This window comes from Saccostrea cucullata, unplaced genomic scaffold (genome assembly GCF_032062105.1).
Source record: "Saccostrea cucullata isolate Sc308-1 unplaced genomic scaffold, CSIRO_AGI_Scuc_v1 ctg2008, whole genome shotgun sequence".
In the NCBI taxonomy this organism is placed as follows: domain Eukaryota; kingdom Metazoa; phylum Mollusca; class Bivalvia; order Ostreida; family Ostreidae; genus Saccostrea; species Saccostrea cuccullata.
The window spans coordinates 60,397-80,676 of NW_026937907.1; the positions used below are offsets into that span (position 1 = coordinate 60,397).

A 20,280-nucleotide genomic window follows, 5' to 3' on the forward strand; every position below is an offset into this window, starting at 1 on the left:
AAAGAAATGAGAAGGAAAACTGACATTGGTATTTTAATTACTTGGAAAATCAAATGTACTCAATTCAAGCCAGTTTTAAAGTTTACAAACACCTAGAATCACCTATGGTTTTTCATCCAAGTTTATCATTAAGCGGTATTATATACAGACTCTTTCAGTGCTATTTATGACAGGCGCTACACGTTTTTAATTTTTCTTTTCATGAATAAAAGAATTTCCCATAATATTATTATAGTATGGAGATTTTTTATATATAAAAAGAAAAGTTAAAAACTCAAGCGCCTGTACTATTTATGAAACAATTAAATAAATAAATTAAACATTATTCTCTAATTCTAATATCACAATATCTTTTTTAAGTCAGACATAATACAATTATCATAACTTAAGTAGAATCAATTCAAATGTCGATACGAGAAGAGTATTGTTTCTAATTGCCTTAAAATATTTATTTTGACAAAAATATTAGATGATTCAAGATATAATTATTATAATACTGGGAAATTGTTATTTTAAATTATTACGAAGAGTAACAATTAAATACATAATTTGAGGAAAGTTTTGTCTGACCTTATAACAATTCAATTTTGAGTTATATTCTGAAAAACGATAAGGTACATTTCAAAGATGAGACGTGCAAACATAAAGGGGGGGGGGGGTCTAATCTACTACAGCTTAGACCAAAAAGTAATATCATCAAAGCAGTATACAGATAAATGCATATATAGGTACACAATTTTAAGATACGTACAGCTCTGCGCACTTTTAACACCCACATGGCTTTTCGCACAAATTAACGTCACATTATAACAATGCAAAATTGCTTAACGAGACAACAAAATATATTCTCAAAGTGAATGTTTAAATTAGCTTTCATTTTATTCACTGACAAAAATATATTTCATTCACACATTATATTTGAAGGACTTTGATATGCTCTAGGATGATAGAATGTAACAGTTCTCTATAATGGATGGTTTTATGGTTTCTCCCCACCTGCAGCCGTATCTGTGTTGCAGTCCAGTTTGCCTTGCCTAAACACAGTGCATCTCCAGTAACTTGTACTTTCTGTCTTTCACTAGTTAACAATTTTCAATAATTGCCAATGAGTACATGGCTAAACAAATAGCCATGTACGTACTCATTAGCAATTGAAAATTGTTAACTATAGTGAAAGACACTTCTGTACTCTTTTAAAGCTCAAGGCAATAGCAATCTTTCGCATCTGTTCGACTGCTTTCCTTGTGAAAAAGTTAACATTTTTTCGGAGTTAATTACTTTCTGAAATTTAGCATCATGAGAAATAAATTTCAAAGTTTCAATCCGTAAATGTATTAAATTTTAAAAAATCCTTTCTATATTAAAAAAATTAATATTTACTATTTTAAAAGTGAACAATGCTTCATTATCCTGTCTTTTGGCAAGGTTTATCTCTGCAGCATTGAACTTTTCCGGTGCTCTATTTCGACAAAACTAACTAAGTATGGTAAATGAGCAAGAAAAAATACTCATCTTTAAAGAGACAATTTGAAAACTTCAACTAAACAGTCATAAAGAAAACTCGATAATTTCAATTTGAACACACCTTTGGTAGAATTAAACAGATGTTACATCGTACCACTTATTGATTATGTCCACTTAAAACATCGACTTCGAAAACTGAAGATAATTATTTTCAGGACATATGCCATGTGAGCTTAAAAAGTGTTCGGAGCTGTATTTTAGAAGAAATTTCAATAAATATACTTATTCAGATAAAGGTAAACAAATCTTAAATTTTAAAAATCAAACATGTGTTTTGTTCTTACACTGACAAACACTGATGAGTGCTTTCCGAAATTTAAAATCAAAGCAAGTATATATAAATGGATTCACAAAATGGTTTATGACCACAAAACGCCCAAAAATCAGATATGCATTCAAGGCGGATTTTGGTAAATTCAGATAGTTAACATGGGAGTACGCCACAATCAGCAGCATAGCAGAGGGAACAAAAGACACTATATACACTATAACAATCGTAGCATACATCAAGTTAAACCACGTCCGTACGTCCGTATTTGTGGTATGTTTTGAACTGGAATCAACATTCTCTCCAGTTTCTTTGCAGAGTGGTTCACATTCTGTCCCTGTCTTCTGGAAAACTTTCCTTAATTTTAGTGCAATGAGGGCATAAAGTACAACAAGCGCAACAAGGATGACCATAGTCAACGTGTAAATACATCCAAAATATAAAAACACTATTGAATGGTAGTGAAGGATGACGTTATGGCTTACGAACTTGCAAATGGTTCCTGTGACGTTTTGGCCTTGAAATTGAACAGAGGTCATAAATGTCCCCGAGAAAATGAGCCAAGGAGACATGATAAAGGCCGAGATGGAAACAGTTAAACAAATAGAACACCGCCTCCAGAACAATGTCAACTGACCATGGTCTGCGTGGCATACCTTTCTATACCGCTGTACTGCAATGACCAACAAAAGAGATGCAGAAAGGAAGCCGCTAAACATCTGTGAAAAATTAAGTGATTTACAACATATTTCCGACGGATAGCTGAAAAAGAAATAATTTGATATCGCATTGAAAATTGTCATCGAAATAGATCCCAACATGTCAATGAATGCTAGAAAAGGAATAAAGTATCTGTCTCCATTTTCGTCCTCCACTTTACAACAGTACAAGACGATAACTATAATATTCCCAAAGACTCCTAAAGTCCCTGTCGTTGTAATGAATATGGTGCCCGGCAGCAATATTTCAGAAAACTCTTGAGATAGATTGGCCATCACAAAAATCTTAACAGCAGTCTCTTTTGCATGTACATGTACATTGTACATATCAAATGAACTTATGATTATTTAATTAATGTATAAAATACAGGAAAGGAAACGTATTTACTCCTATAATATCCGCTTAATTAATATATTGTGAGGGAACGTTTTCTTAATTCAAAATTCAAATTATGTCATCAATGATTTATTATTATTTCCTCGTTACTTTATGCAATAAATGTGTTTTTTAATTACATATATGTTATGTAATTATAAATGAATATTGGTAAAATTATACCTGTCACCCCCTTTTATCCCTACTTCTGTTGGTCTTTTCACTTGAAAAAAAAGATCACATCTTTATTAAAGTCGGTTCACTTTATGCATAAAATGGCCCTGTAGATATACCAATTAATTGAACAACACTTGATTTTCTATTTGAAGCATTAAAATAAAATAGACACTTGGTGCTTTCATATCCTATTTAAAAAAAATCTTCTAAAAGTTCAGGTCTTGGAGAACTGGCTTTATGAAATTGCAATGTTCTTGAATTTTTAGGTAAACAGGTATAATTGAGTACTTTCAGTGAAGAAAAATTATATGAGCACACTCTCTGATCTAAAAAATAAAACATGTCCAATAATCCTCAGAAACAGTTCTATCATTTACTATTCGTATATTATAGATCAGAGGTTGCGCTATACATTAAATATCAAAAAATAGCGTAAAAAATTGGCCGTTTTAGTAGACTTTTTCAGAATATGAGGAAATTGACGCAATTCGTGACGTCATAATACATTGACTAGCCAGAAAATGACGTCATTTTTGATAGATATGCAGTCACCAAAGATCTGAGTGATATTTAATGCAATGTGAAGTAAAACTATGCAGTTTCAGCTTTTCAGAAATTCACAGGGCCAAATAAGGCAAAAGTGAACCTTGTTCTTTATTCACCTTCAAATAAACTTGAAAAGACGTAAATGGCAATCTAACAACCAAGCTCTATGATAAACGTGATGACTTTAACTTTTCAATCGTCAACTTCCCTTACTTATGAAGCAATATACCTTCATCACCTGAATACGGGGTTTATATCTCTCGGTTGATTCGACACGCAAGAGCAAGCTCTACCTATGTACAATATCTAAAATTGTAAAAAGGTAAATTATTGACAAACAAGCTGGTGAAACAAAAATGTCAGCAGTCTCATTTAAAGTCATCATTTCGTAAGTTCTATAGTCGATACAATGGCCTTTTCAGCAACTGCAATTTATCATTGAATAATTTAATTCTGGTTGTAACGATGTATTTGATTGGATAAAAAATTATTTTATATCGTATAAAATGGGTTGCCTACGTCACAATGACTTGCGTCAAAAACGTATCAATCCGCCTGACGTTACATTTAAATTTTGTACAAATTGAAGTCAATTTGTTAGAACAGTCATCTTTATTTCTTACGTCAAATGAATGAAAATTAAATTATAAGGAATGAATTTAATAGCTACCCATTTTATGCGGTATAAACTGGGTTGGAACAGTTTACGCTTTTTTATAAAGCGTAACTTGCCCCAACCCAGTTTATACCGTATAAAATGGGTAGCTATTAAATTCATTCCTTAAGTCAAAATATGTGACGTTTTCATACTAATTGTTAGGCCATTGTTTACAAACTGAATTGACGACTGATTTTTCCGTTATTTCTCTGATCATGACAAGGAGCACACGGAGGGTGTGACCAGTCGGCAGGGGCTGCTCACTCCTCCATGGCATCTGATCTCATATCTGATGTTTTGGAGTTTCGTGTCTGCTCCGCAATTTTGTATTGTTTTATGGATTTTTGAGCTTGAATACTGTTCGTTATCTCCTCTTCACTGTGACAACTAAAAAATTGCTGACATATTTCACATGTGTATTTCTTGTGACAAGGCTTTTCTTTAGGTATCAACATATTTGACCTTGACCTTTGCAAGAATTTACTGAACTTTAAACATTTTCCATAATTTTTTGAAAAGTTGGTGCTAGTGTAGGGATTTCATACTTCACATGTGTGATAAGACCTATCCAAGGAAAAAAATACATTTAACTTACTTACCTTGACCTGAGTTTAACCCATTTTTAAAAAACTTTAACCTTGACCATTACTTTCTAATTGTTAGTGTTTGGGGCTTCATATATCATAGGTGTATTCATTGAGAATATCCTTTTATTTGGCAACATTTTTTCACCCCCCCCCCTTTGACCTTGAAGTTTGACTTGCACTTGAGAAACTTTAACCTTCTTCAAAAGCAGTCATAAAGTGGCATCAGAGTCTTCTTCACTGATGTTTCCTCTCTCAAATAAAGAGATTTACTTTACTTAGAACTATCCTCTGCTTAGGTACCTTAAAATTGATACATTGGTAGCATCAGGAAAAATTCAGACTAATCACCGATTGAGCTCAAAATACTGCCCTGCTTTTAGCACTCTTTACCATCATGGCATTAGAAAGCAATAACTGCTGCTGGCCAATGAATCAAAGTGGAGACAAATCATTATTAAACATTCTAATATCGAAAATAAATATCAAACTACATCAATTTCATTTATTATTAAATTTATTAATTGCTTTACTTATAATACCATTTTTATAATATCATAAACTATAATATTATTTTTTCACATATGAATTTCTGAGAAGAATTTAAATATAATTAATAAACATTGCTGAATTTGAAATCTCCATATGAAAAAAAGTTTGACAATACTCTTTTCATGAAGAGTAAAAAGATAAATTACTTTCCGTTTTTAAGGAGATAAATATTGAGATAAATTTCAAAGCAGTTTCACAATTTGCAACAGTTTAAGCAATGACACCACCATATAATTATACATCAACTTTCTATGATGAATATACTAGTGGGTGCAAGTCACAACTAGACATGCCTGTAAAATTATCACTAATAGTTTATGAATTACATTCAAATGAGCTTATTTTTTTCACAAATACATTTGGAACAACACTGTTAAGGAATCACTATATGAATAACATTCAAATGAGTTCATTCTGTCAAATGTAATGATTTACAATGTACATACATTAATTATAAATACTGCATCAATAGGTTGTTTGCCAATGACAATACCACTCACAACCCCCAGTATTAAACAAATCTCAATCACTTTGACTGTGTCTTAAAATTTCTCTTTGTTGTGATATTAAATCAATATGTTTCACACTTTCTGCTACTCTTAAAGTCATGATTTCCTTACAAAGTAGCAAGAAAAAAAAACATTTAGATAAAGAAATCTAAGTATTGCACATATTTTCCAAGACATTTGCAAAAGTTTATCTCCATAATACATAATATGGACAAATTAAAAAAAATTAATGAATTCATAAATAAAGAACAATCAGAAAAATTGAAAATACAATTGTATTACAATACTGTAAACAAGGGGTCCATGGGCCACAAAGCTCACCTGAATCAATATATTACACTGCTGTTCTTTATCAGATCATTTATTTCTCCTATTATTGTTTTCAACAAACTAGAATCTATACAACATTATGATGCTTTCAGATCAACATAACAAAACAGGGATTTGTAGTTTTTTGAGAAAAGGATTTCTACACATTTTTCCTATGCTTTCTGACATGAAAGTAAAACTTTATCCAACACTGCGGTCCCAACCCTATCATTGGCGTCATCATTTTAACAAAACAGTAATTTGGGAGAAAAAGTTGAAAACGTGAGAAGTTTACAGACGGATGGGCGATGGATAAAAAATGATCACAAAAGCTGACTTCAGCTTTCAGTTCAGGTAAGTTAAAAAAGTTGCTGCTTCTAAGATTTTCCAAAATTCATACAGAGAAAATTACTTCTGCAAGAACATCATGAAATTAAAAGCATATATTTAATGTTTTTAAAATCCTGTAATCAAAGTTTGCAACAAACAATTGATTAAGATGTAAAGATGAAGATAAATTCCTCATGCTTTCATCTTTAAAACTATTGGCTTGTAAAATTGTGCCCTTTATTACTGACAGAATTTTGTTAGTCATTGAAATTATGTTCTTTGAAACCAAGTTCCTTTTGAGCAAATTTTACTGCTTATGTACAACAAACATGCGTTCATAAAAATTGTCTTTTCCTCATAGTGCTCTTTCCTAACCTTGAACTATCTTCTTCATAGTTTAATCTTCTTTGGGGTTGTCTTCTAAAAATGAAAGGAAAATGTTATTAAAACTTGGTTCTTGCAAAGAATTAAAAACTTTTAAAGAAATTTTTGATAAAATCTAACACAGCATTTGTCATATTTGTACTAATTATATAAACAACTAAATACAATGTACAGCTTTATCATAAATTTCAATAACACAAAAAAAAATTTGCTTTTACTACATATAGTAAGTGATTTTTAAAGGTAATAATCATATTTGATTATAACTAGTGGAACAAACCTTGTATGTTGTATTTCTGCCGTAATTCATCCACCAGGTCCCTGCGATTACAATTCTCCAGCGCACTGAACAGTTGTTGAAGAAGAACCTCGTCAGACTGTCCATCTTGTCTGTCCCGCCATCTTTGTAATGCAATACTGATCATGTGTATCACTTTGTATGGGTTGTCCATCTGTATCTGTTCAATCTCTGCTTGCTTCAAACCAAGATTACTGACCACCAAGGTCCAATCAAAGCCAAGCTTGGCAGCCACATACATCAATCCAAGGTCAGTCAAAATACCTAAAATTGGTCAAGTTGGGGGTTCACTATTGTCTGTATATAAATTAACTTTTAAAATGATTGATGCAGTGATTACAAACAATATGGAATCAATTATACAATATCCAAGTATATTTATTATGCAGTATTGTGATTTATCCCCTGTCATTGCAAAAGCTCTGGGACATTGAATCATATTTGTTGATCCATTTGTCTGTCTGTCATAAAATTTAAACTTTTTTCATAATCATACCATTAACATATTTTTAAAATTTTTACCCAATCACCTTGACCTTTTGAAAAAAGTTTAAAACCAATACCTAGGTTATTTTGCTTACAATTTATTATTTTAATTAGAAATGACAGGGTGTTTATATTTCTGATGTGCATAAAGTATGATTTTACTTTTCCACCCCCACCCATCTCCACACACATTACATACTGTACATTTCAAATTTTTTTTGAATTCAGAATACCTTTTATACTTACAACTAGAAAAATCCTAGTAGAGTTGGTGAATGTAATACCGAGATGTTCATACTATAAACTCATATTTCTGGGGTTTAAAGCTTTCTATCAAAATTAATCATTAATTAAGTCTTTGGACTTCTGACAGTTCTAAATGCCAAGTCTGCAAAATTTACCTAGTGCTGGACAATGGCCGGGTTTGTTTTGATTAAACTGAACCTATGTAAAAATGTTTTTGTTTCAAACATAAACATATGCTAATAAGGGAATAGCTCTTTTCAGTAATGTTAACCACTTTATCAAAAATTGATTTTCAACACTGTCAGCACAGTATAATGAAGGAAGAAGATGGATTTAAAATCAAACTTTTACTCTGATAATTACAACTACATCAATGTCACTATCAGCTGTTAAGATACTAGCGTATCAGACTTGTAAAAAAGACCCATGGGCCACAATACTCACTTTAAAGTAATGTACAAATAATTTGATAATTTAGTTGCCAAAATATGTGGGTTTGAATCCCAGTGCAGGACACTGAGACTGTTCCTACTGATAAGACTAAAAGGTATATTCTGAGGTCATGTGTCATAGGGATGGGTTATCGCCAAAAAATTTATATCGCAATATATCACGATTTTTTCTCAAAATATCATGATATTTTTTACAATCAATTTTTACATTGATTTTTAATGATTTGTTATTATTTTTCTTAAAAATATGGTAGTAAAAACAAAATTTCATTTTTTTGAAATTTTTATGTACATAAAATTAGTCATGTTTGGATGGCAAGATGCTATTCTTTTCACCTTTTACAACTTTTTTTTTTAGACTTTCTATATTGTAATTTGAAAGATTGAACAAATAAATGAATAACTTCTGGACTTAATAATATGTACCTAAATACCGGTATTCAGGTCTCCATATCACAATATGTATCACGCAACAAAAAATCGTGATATACCGGTATACCGATAAAATCGCACATCTCTAATGTGTCACAGAAGGTGCTGTCATAGAAAAATTTCCTCAATGCTAAATTGCCCTAAGACCCAAGTATAGGTTTCAGCCCTTCACTGACATGTGATCTCATCAATTTAACAATTTTTAACTCCCTTCATCACAGCCTTGACTTAAAGCTGACATTTTAGGATGAGTTTAATTAAGCCTTGGGAAGAAGTTATATAAGATCTCACTGAGGACAAAAACTAACTTTCATTTCAAAAGTTCACTTATGCATCCTGGTGCAGGTAAGCTAATAGTAAAATTAACAAAAAAATAAATAAATAAATTTAAAGAAAAATCAATCAAGATTTGCCAGTGGGAAATAATCATGTATAAAAAAAATACTGAATTTTTCAAACTATAATGAGATTGCTGTTCTTGTTTTATATCATATAGTGTATAAATTAATCAGGCATGTGTAAAGAGAATATTTTGAGAAATAAGTCAACTTGACCTTTGTGACCTTTGTGACCTACCTGACCCACTGCCATCCACCGTATCTTCTAGACTCGCCAGGAACTCCTTTAATACTATAACATGTTGTCCAATGTCATCCTGGAAATCTATAGACAATAGAAGGAAAAACTATTTAATATTTATTAGCTTTAATAGATTATTTTAAGAATCTTGCAGCTTTCAAATAATTTATACAAAGTTCTCTCATTTAGTTTGATAACAATTCTATACTTATTGTCATTTTTCAGGCTTATTCATGAAAATTCAGATACTGCATTTAGCGATAAAACATTGGAAATGACTAACTCATTGACATGAAAATTTTCATGCATTTCTACTCCAAGATTAAAAAAAATTTAAAGATAACAGTTATCAATCAAAACCAGGTAAACATATTTAAATTCAACTCATTTACATTTTCATAGGTTGGTAGATTTTTGGAAATTTGAAATAGTTACTACATGTTTATTAATCGGAAATATGCGTGGGGCACAGGTAACCTGACCATTAATTCCTTCACTTCCGAGAGCTGTATGTGCAGTATTTTTGACAATGAAATAACACCTTCATTAATCATTATTCATCAAGGAAAACCAAATAAACGTAAGCATGACAGTTTACGTCACAGTCCAATAGGCCCGTCCTCAGAAGTAACAAAAGCTTAGTTTGATCATTAGTTTAATCTCTGAGCTTATAATCACATAACAAGGTAAGGTGTCTCTTTATTTTAAATTTTCTCACATGAAATTAATTTCTCAAATCTTTTTAAACATTTAATGATTGAAGACATTTATTTAAAAACTATATTACTTTTCAAACAAATTAATTTTCATATAAATGAAAATATATAAGTTGATTCCAAATCTTAACTCAATGTCTCAAATTTTTTAAAGGTTTTAAAATGAGAAGAAGCTGGATTCTTTGTACATGTGTCTATATTTCAACCCTAGCAACAAGTCACAGTAAGTTTGAAAATTCAACTTTTTTTTTCTTAAAAAGGTAATAATCAAAATCTCTTATTATTAAACCTAAAACTTAAATTGAAATCTGTTTCACCACTTGGGAACATAAACATCTGATTTAAATGTCAATGTTCTGTATTTCACAGGTCAATTACCATTTGAAATTACAACAGAAGACCTAGGGAATGCAGAGGCTGATTTTATTGACTTTTTTCTGAGTAACCCTGACATGTTATTTAATGCCTTGGATGTTGGAAATGAGACAACAACTGTGACACCAACAACAAATAAACCAGCACCTGAAGAAACCTCCAGTCCAGCAATTACAGTGGACTCAGGTACAGAACAGTTCCAAAACAAAACAGACCAAACAGACCATGGAACAGAACATACAAGTGGAAACAGAGACCTAGATCATGGACTAGTTGTAGAGAATGGCATGGTACGTGATCCAGTATCTGGTGCTATCACTCATGTTCTTGATATTCATGATGGAGAACTTTTAGAGGTTATCCAGAGTGAAATAACTGGTGGGCATATAATTGATCCCCACACTGGAGAACTGATTCTCCTCTCAGAACTGCCAACCCTGACACAAACAACACTAGCACCTGCTCCCCAGACTACCACAGTGACCATACTATCTGTTGATACTACCACAGAAAATCACAATACTGATCCATCAGGAAACAACCATCAAGATCAGACTGGTCAAAATGAAGGTAATTCACAGAATAAAGTCATTAATGGAGTTATTCGAGACCCAGACACAAATGAGATTACACATATAGTAGATCCCCACACTGGTGAACATCTGGAAGTTATACAGAGTCCAATATTTGGGGCTCATGTTTTTGACTCTCACACAGGAGAACTGATTATTGCTGAGGACCATGCTCTTGAACATGGTACAGTGGATGTTCAGTCTCTTACCTCTGGTACTAGTTCACAGCCAATTACCCAGCCTCCAGCTCAGGACACAACAACGGTTACAACAACAACAACAGAAGCTGTCACATCAACAACAACAAAAGCTGAAACACAGGAAGTAGTAACTACAACAAAATCGGTACCAACTGAAACAATACCACCTACAACACCTACAATCACAAGCAGAGGTACCACAGAGGGTACAACAACAATAACAGAGACTGTACCAACAAAAACTACTTCCAAACCCACAACAACAATGACAATTACAACAGAGGCCATAGGCACAGCAAAATCAGTAGACATTTTGGATAGGATAACAACACTTTCAAATGAAGAAATCTCTACAACAACTCAAACACCAGTGGAGATTTCTACAAATATTGCAGAACAAGTTACCACTCAAACAACACCAAATGTCAATAAAAATCTAGCAATTGGCCATATTTATGAGAATCAGTATGTTGTGCCATCTTCCAACAAGACTTCAACAACAAAACCAAACAAAACACAAAGAAGGAAATTTGGGACAAAGAAGGGAATATATTCAGTTTTGGAAAAATACAGATCGGAGTACTTAAAGAATAGAAAGAATCGACAAAGTAAATATGGGGAAGACCTCAAAGCTCCCAACATTAATAAGGTACTGAAGTGGATTGAGAAAAGAAAAGATCAGTTCAAAAAAGTTTTACAAGACAAAAAGGAAATTGAGGAAGTAAAGAAAATTAATCCAAAGGAAAGATTTCATGTAGTAGATTTAGAAAACTATTTTCCCAGTCTTCAAAGAAATAAATTTGGAGGATTAGAAGCAAGAAAGAAGTGGAGAGCCAGGGCAACACCAGCTCCAATTTCAGTGTCAGCGAAGGGAAACAGTGAAAATAGGAATACACAAAACTTAGTGTCCATATCTAACAATGGAAACAAAAACGTGTGGGAAAATGCTGCAACATTTCGAAATCCACATAGCAAAAAGGGCAGAGGTAGAATAAGCAGTTTCCAGCAAAATCCAGACAGGACTAGTGCATTCTGGCAACAAATGTCAACAAAACTAAACCCAAAACAATTCAGAGTTAACGACAAGATACAAAAGGTCCCTACCACAAGGGCTCCAATCATAAAAGATTCCACTACTCCAAAGACTATTGAGATAACAACAGAAAGTATGACAGTTAGACGAAAAAATAGGAGAAAATTCGCAAATAAATGGAGAAAGACTTTTAGTAGACAACAAAATAAACAAAAACCTGAGGAAAATCACGAAAGTACACAAAATACTGGTAGTATGGGAAACTACTGGAAAAGTTTAAAAGAAAAAGTATATAAAAACACAGCTGATATAGACAAACAAACTTCAGAGTCCTATGTTGCAGACCTTGCTAGGAAAATAAACAATAAAAGAATTGCAAGAGACCCAGAAAATATTAAAAAGAGGAAAAAGAAGTGGCAAAAGTCATATTTAGCTGAGCAAAATGGCAATTGATATTTAGAATACTAGTACTATTAAATTATTGTCTTCTTCTCACTAGTTCAAAGCTTTATTATCCTGTGTGCATGGTACAATAAACATGATAAAAATTTCAACTGCTTTGCTTATTTTGTGATTCTCACTGGTGACTTTCAGGTATTACTCATTTACATACATAGGTGCAGAGGGAATATCAAACTACAGTCAAACCTTATTTCAAACTGGATGGGGCCAAGATAAAATCTTATATTTTGACAAATATAAGCAGGAAAATTATTCATTTTTTTCATGGATTTGTTTTTTAAAAATGCATGATCAAAAAATGCACACAAAAAGAAACTTGGTAATTGTCAGTCTTGATTCTCTAAAGTGTGCAGTGGGTCGAAATCTATATTTTGTGTATATACAATTCAATTAAAGAGTTGCAAAAAAAACAAACAGCTAGGAATCTTTTAGAGTTACATTAGTCATGCCTGAAGTGTCTATGCCCACCAAGTGTAGAGTATGTAATGAAATGTATTTTTTGAAACTGTGAAAATAAACAACCATGATGAAACAGAATAATTTTATTGCAAACCACCCCTGTTAACTTGTTATTGATTGCAAATGCACGTAATTACATTACCTTGGTGTTGGTCTATTTCCAAACAACCTGAATTTTGTTTTATAATTAAAACTGTTCTCATTCCTATATTGTAGTACAGTTAATACAATTTGTGGCAATGAAACAAGCAGTACGTATTTCCGTTAACGCTTATTTCTGCAAATTTTTGGCATAAAAGATACTTTACATCATATATTTACATCCACTGAAAATTTTCTCCTTTACTTCTTAAGAAAACCCATTGCGTTAATCACTGCATGAACTACATTAGGCGTGTCGCCTGTATAGATTTCTTGATCAGTGGCTGTTCCATCAATGAAACGTATAAAGACGTTCGCATCATTAATACAATTATTAATCTTTTTAATCCTACTTTAAATGATAATTTAAACAGATATAAATATAAACAATAAAATGTCTTTCTTTGTTTGTTATTACTGGAATTAACGGCCGCAGCTATTGCAGAAAAAATTTACATAACCCGCTTACGACGCGGGTTATGTATTTTTTCTGCAACAGCTGCTTCCGTTAATTCCAGTAATAACAAACAAAGAAAGCATTTTATTGTTTAAATAAAGGGTCATCACGACGCAGAAAAAAAATATGAAAATGAATTTTAAAAATCCAGTTCAATATTGATGCCTTCGTAGAAGAAGAAATTTTACATGTTTAATTTCTAGGAATTAATCATTGCTTTTAGTTTAATTTCAAAGTAGTAGTGGTTAAAATCGACATGTCAACAATCTATTACAGTAAAACTCGGTTATAGCGAAGTCCTGGGGACCTGTGAATTTAATTCGCTATATTTGTAATTCGTTATATCCGTATAACGAATTCGTATAACCATTGTAGCGAATTCGCACTATGCATGTTTTTCTTCAAGTATTACTACCAAATATGTTAGTGAAGCAAATATTACAAGACATATCTTCGATAACTAAGGTTTTCTTATGAATTGAATTTTATATACAAATGCTAAAAGGAAATATAGTAAGTTCAATTTATCATTTTTTTAAGAACCTTTGAATGTTCGTTACAAAAGATGTAAATTTCATTATCTTTAACCTCAACGGGACTCAAAATCAGTTTGCTATATCCGTAAATTCATTATATCAGAGTTCGTTATAACCGTAAAATTTTACACAAACATTTGTTAAGAATTTTGCCGGGGACCCAGAAAAACTTCGCTATAACCGTGAATTCGCTATATCTGTGTTCGTACTAAACGAGTTTTACTGTACATTCTTTTGTACGACCTAACTAATTCTTAACAAAACCGGAAATTCAGAAATAAGATATCGTTTTTAAACATCTATCGGGATATAAATATGGGTTGGTCACAAGATTAAATTCCATAAATATTTATGATGAATTTAATCTCGTACCAACCCGTATTTATAGCCCGATAGTTTTAAAATGATACCTTATTACTTATATTTACATTTGTGACTTATTCATACTTTTAATTTGCCTGATTGTGACTTTTAACGTGTGAAATGCATTATTTTTCGGCATGTATGTAATCCACTGAACGCTTTATGACGTCACTGAGAAATTATGTCGAACGTTTATCCATACGCACATCTGTGACCTCTTGACCCCGTACCTGTATTTATACAGTTATATATACACATTGCTTAGTGTTATATAAAGGAAAACATTTGCAAATGTAAATATATATCAGCTTGGCTTTGTCAAAGAGGCTGATACTGGTAATAAAATGGTGAGCAAAGTTCAGATCATTAATAAACAGTTTTGCAAAGCATTCAAACCACTTTCAATTGTTATCTTTTGATTGAAGTATTCACAAAACCTTAATGGGGTATTCGGTAACATTTGACAGTGTACCGGTAAATAAAAGAAGTATATCGATTATATTTTGCTATTTTTTTTATTTGTAAACATCAAATTATGATTTTAATAGGCAGGGCTAATATACGAACTGAAAGCAAAACCAGAAAATATTTTCACCCTAAAAAAATCGTTTTGACTCCCAAAAGTATACTTCAAAGGGTCATATTGTCCCTTGGTTTTTAAAGTTAGCAGAAACACTGAAGTGGAACTTTAAAATATCTTAAGAATTCTACTACATGTATCTTATTTATTAAGTTATACTAACTTCCCATATCAAAAACCAAAATATATCACTGGCAAAAAATTGCAACATCCTCTGATTTTGAGCAACTTCTTAGTTAATCTATGAAAAACCAAGAATCCTATGACTCTAAATGTCAAGAACTGAGGAACAACAAACTGCTAAATCAGGTGACCTTGACCGCATACCAAAAACATGGCTAGCCTTCATGAGAGAACTTGAGGTTTTGAGGAGCATTTGTGAAAAGTATGAGCTTCTGATACTCCTCAACTACTCTTTTGTCTTCTAGAATTTTACATTTTCTTAATGTTTAATTTTTGGGAACATTTTAAAATATATTTTTCAAAATTACATTTCCAAACTTGATAAATTGAGGATTGCCCCAAATATACTGATATAGTAACTCTTTCATGTGGGACAAAGAAAAATTTGCTTTTAGAATGTATAGCAGCATTAAATTGTACAAAATCTCTTGCAAACCTGCATCAAGAGGGATAACCAAACATGCTGGAATGAAGACTTCCTTGCTCTTCAGACAGCACTGTAGTTGGTACAATTTCTGGGGACAGACTGTCTCCAGATAAAGTTCTGCTGGGTAGAGGTATGGGTCATTATCTCCCCTCAGTATACAGTGGGAACACAGCAAGTATTGCTCCACATGAACCAGTGGCCACTCTTGTAGCAGGGACTTCATATCATGGTAGATTTTCAGGAGGAGGTACCTGATAACAATGAATGATTCTTTTATTTATATATATGCTCATTTTTAATATTTAATCATGTTAATTCTGCTGAATGAAATAAACATTATAATGATTATACCATGTATGTATTATTTTTGTGCCATTTTTCTAAAATTTTGCAAAATTCTTGATAATCATGATAATAAACTTGTCTCCCAGTATACAATGGTACATGTATTTCTTAAAACACTATACTTTAATCTAAATTACCAACAGACGAGACAAAGTACATACCAGAGTTCCTGCAGATCACTTCCCCTGACTGCCACCAGAATCTCTGTCCCAGCATCTTTCTGCTCACGCGTCACCAGAATTTTGGATTTGTTCTTAAATGCTAGCACCCCATTAGACCAATCCTCTCGTTTTGACACATGAGCCTGCAGTCTAGAGGAGAGCTTTTCAAAGAAATTTGGTGGAGATTTGGATGGGAACACAAACTGAAAAGATAGTTCCACAATGTTCCTGGGGGTCCTAGTGGGCCACTTTACAAACACTTCATTTGACGCCTCTGTTCTGAGGAACCATGGAAATCTCAAAATCCGACTAGATGTGTAATTTGTTTGTAAGCTACTAGGTATTTCATAACACAGATCAAATTTTAACATGAGATCAACAAAAATATCCCTAGCTTCTGCAGAAATTTTAAAGTGGTAGAGACAGAAGTGGAGCAACTCCAGTGTCATGATCCCCTTTGACAGAAAATCTTCCTTCATTGCATCAAACTTCTTCTCAGTCAAGCCAGCAATCTTTCCAAAAATTTCATCATAAACCACAACTTTGTCAAAATCATGTTTAAATATTGCACGCAACATCTCCACAAGGGTTTCTGGATGATGAAACACAATGCCTTGCAATTTGGGGTTATCAGCATACCACATAATCTCTCCTGTTGCATGGAGATACTTGAGCACCATCTCCAAACTTGACACGGCTGATCCTTCAAGTGAAATCATACTCTGGTTCATTTCATTCATCAGATCCTTAAATATTCGTAAGGCTTCTGTGAAAGACAAGACTTTCTCAGGATATTTTGCAATCTTCTGCAGGTACCTCCACCACGGAGTGGGTAATGGTCTCTCTCCTGCCTCTTTCAGTTTTTCAATCAACATGTTCCTAAACTCAAAAACACCTGTAAGTTCATCAGCACAACTAACAACATGTATTTTCTTGGGCAATTGTGATCTCGTTTTCAACATTTTATAGATGCCATTTCTCTTTTCTCTAAGTCTTTGAATTTCAATGTCCTCGAATTTTGTACCGGTATCTTTATTGGTCAGTGAGTTGAGAGCATCATCTGTTCGAACCAAATGAATTTTTATTTCTTGAATCTTTCTGTCTTCTATATTTTTCATTTTATCCGAGATGTCTTCCAAGATTTCATCGATTTCATCTGCCTTGCAAAGATCAACATGAGTTCCAACCATAACGATAACTGCTCCAGGAGATCTGTCCATTATGGCATCAAGCCAATTTCCCACCATAGCATCATAGAGCTCTGGTTTGTACTTACTTAAATCAAACACTAACACATGTAGAGCCTCTGAGGTCAGGAACATATGGTGTGCAGCAGAATAAATATGATGGCCACCAAAGTCTAACACCTGGACTCTCAAATCTGGCTCCGGTTCCCATAGGTGGCGCTCCAGTACCCAGGTCCTTTCATGCTCTGCTGTTAATTTGGAACGGCCTAGAATCAATGCATTTCGAAGACTAGTTTTTCCAGCTTTGGCTGCACCAAGCAAAATCATTTTCCTTCTGTGTTTGGCCTGACTAATTCTGTATTCTCTCAAAAAGATAAACAGAGTATCAGCGCCCTGATCACAAATTTCTTGAGGAGGGACCTTAATGTTGTTTTCACTTAAGTCTATCAGTCCTGTTTTTGCAAGCATCTCCAATTTATCCAACAGCAGTGGTATAGAGGTCAACTGATTATGAGAAACATCCAGTTCCTTCAGATTTGCTAAGAGATAAATATTGTCTGGTAGACTTTCAAGTTCATTGAAGGCCAGCAATAATGATTCAAGACTACCACAATCACAGAGCTCATCTGGGAGTTTGGTAAGTTTGTTACCACGCAGTTCTAACGTTTTTAATTTTTTCAATTTCTTTACAGAGGGTGAAAGTTCTTCAAGGTAATTATCTCCAATTTCAATACTTTCTAAATGTTTCAAGTCAAATAAAGTGTCTGGCAGACTCACTAGTGCATTCCTCCTCATGATGAAATGTCTGAGCTTTTTAAGACCCTTTATCTTTGGTGAAATCTCAGAAAAGTAATTGTTATTCAAGTTTAATGTCCTCAATTCAGACAACTGCAGTAATTCCTCTGGAATGTATGAATTCAGTTTCAATGCCCCTGTCAAGTTTAATTCACTCAAACTCGTGCATTTAACAATATTTGAAGAAACATATTTTAGGAAATTTCCTTTCATATTCAAAGACTCCAGTTTTGTCAAATTGCCTACTTCATCTGGAATTGTATGGATCTGGTGCCAACTGACATCCAGATATCGCAGCTCCTTTAACCCACAGGCAGCTTTTGGTAACTCTTTCATTCCTCCTTCTCTTGGATACCATTTCCTTGACAGTACCAGGTACTCTATCTTCTTACACTGACTAATTTCACTCGGAATTTCAGACAGAAAGTTCCCTCCTAGTTTTAATGTGCGTAAATTTCTTAATTTTCCGATATCTGGAGAGAGGACCTCAAGCTCATTGTCACTACAATCTAACTCGATGAGTGACTGCAAATTAAAGACTGCTGTTGGAATTTGCTGGAAGTGATTGAAACTCAGATTGAGGGTTTCCATGGATTTGCAAGTACCAAAAGATTTGGGTAACAAGCATAGATAATTTCCAACAGCACTGAAATTCTTCATATCCACCAGATTCCCAATGGAGGTTCCGCCCACAGGAAATGACATGAGCCTTAGGAAAGGTAGCGTGACGTCCTCCAGGTGCATGCTGTAGATGATACGGGGCACCCATCCCTTGTATTTCCCCTCAGGGACAATTAAGATTGTCCTCCCTTTGGGATCCTTCTGTACGTACTGTTTGAACGCCTCCGAAGCATGGCTGTTTGTAGCCATCATTACAGCTGAAAGAATTCCTACAGAAAAAGGAAAACAAGGATAACACTGCACATTCACAAGAACTTCTAAGCAAGTATCTAAATAGTACTGTTTGAACAGTTACAATTTCAAATAAAAAATTATTCAATATAAACAAACAGTCTACTGATGAGTTTCAAGGAATTTTAAATAGGGAATTTCATTGAAAAATCTCTTGAAGTGCATGTATTTGCATTTCTTCCCCTTTTAATACTGACTTACCTATTCATTCATTGCATCAATTTTTAAATCTGAACTCCTTATCCTGAGTGTCATGATCTGCAACCTGCAATACAACAAATAAAAGATCACTCTTTTTGAATGCAAAATAATTTAAAAATATCAAAATACCCTATAGCATAAGAAGTTCTCGTACAATTTTCCCCCCAAAATTGAACAAATTTCATATTTTTATCCCAGTCAGAAAGGCCCAAATCTTTGATATCAAGACCTAGAAAAACAATGACCATACATTTATTAATATGTCATAACAGAAGAAATAAATTTTGTCAAATTATTACTTCTTTCCAACTGATCCAGCATACTGACATTCTGAAATCTCTGCAGTGTTCTTTATGCACCTATAGATAACAATTTATATCTGTCCAACTGCAAGTACTTCCTTATGTTGCAGAGAATAAAATCTTTCATTAAAGGCTACACAATATTTGTGCTTTGAGGTGTAAATATATGGTCAGGAGTGAAACTGTTCACTGCAATATCGATTCACTGCAGTATTTTTGCAAATTGACACAATATGGTACAAAATCTCAAGTTTTGGTCAGGATCAAATCAATTGATATTCAGTCAGGTTTGGCATTTAAAAAATAATGACTTGAATTTTAAAAACATGATTTTTCAGGACTACTGTTTTGTAGAATCATAATTAACAGAAAATTCATTCTAATCAAATTCTCCCAGTCAATTTCATACATGTTAACTACATGTAAGTAATAGTTACAAATTTA

At 33.0% G+C, this 20,280-nt stretch overlaps 2 protein-coding genes across 2 annotated transcripts; one reads left to right on the top strand and one right to left on the bottom strand.

Annotated features, from left to right (window-relative positions):
• Positions 1–5,382: 5,382 nt before the first annotated feature.
• On the bottom strand, positions 5,383–19,660 carry LOC134249043 (malignant fibrous histiocytoma-amplified sequence 1 homolog). Its single transcript, XM_062731409.1, has 6 exons — positions 19,535–19,660; positions 16,440–19,311; positions 15,943–16,184; positions 9,427–9,513; positions 7,217–7,498; positions 5,383–6,972 (listed from the first exon to the last, which is right to left on the bottom strand). The coding sequence occupies exons 2-6, from the start codon at positions 19,292–19,294 to the stop codon at positions 6,950–6,952; spliced, it is 3,489 nt and encodes a 1,162-aa protein (XP_062587393.1). The 5' UTR covers positions 19,295–19,311; positions 19,535–19,660; the 3' UTR covers positions 5,383–6,949.
• Positions 9,977–12,888, top strand: LOC134249044 (mucin-3B-like). The gene is made up of 3 exons (XM_062731410.1): positions 9,977–10,115; positions 10,300–10,368; positions 10,515–12,888. Exons 2-3 carry the CDS (start codon positions 10,308–10,310, stop codon positions 12,776–12,778), a joined length of 2,325 nt encoding a protein of 774 aa, XP_062587394.1. The 5' UTR covers positions 9,977–10,115; positions 10,300–10,307; the 3' UTR covers positions 12,779–12,888.
• Positions 19,661–20,280: the final 620 nt, after the last annotated feature.

Coding starts and splice junctions, on each gene's coding strand:
- LOC134249044 (XM_062731410.1), top strand. CDS start 10,308: ATGAGAAGAAGCTGGATTCTTTGTACATGTGTCTATATTTCAACCCTA. Junction 10,369..10,514: donor AACCCTAGCAACAAGTCACA/GTAAGTTTGAAA, acceptor TGTATTTCACAG/GTCAATTACCATTTGAAATT.
- LOC134249043 (XM_062731409.1), bottom strand. CDS start 19,294: ATGATGGCTACAAACAGCCATGCTTCGGAGGCGTTCAAACAGTACGTA. Junction 16,185..16,439: donor AGTGATCTGCAGGAACTCTG/GTATGTACTTTG, acceptor CATTGTTATCAG/GTACCTCCTCCTGAAAATCT. Junction 6,973..7,216: donor GCAGAAATACAACATACAAG/GTTTGTTCCACT, acceptor TTTCATTTTTAG/AAGACAACCCCAAAGAAGAT.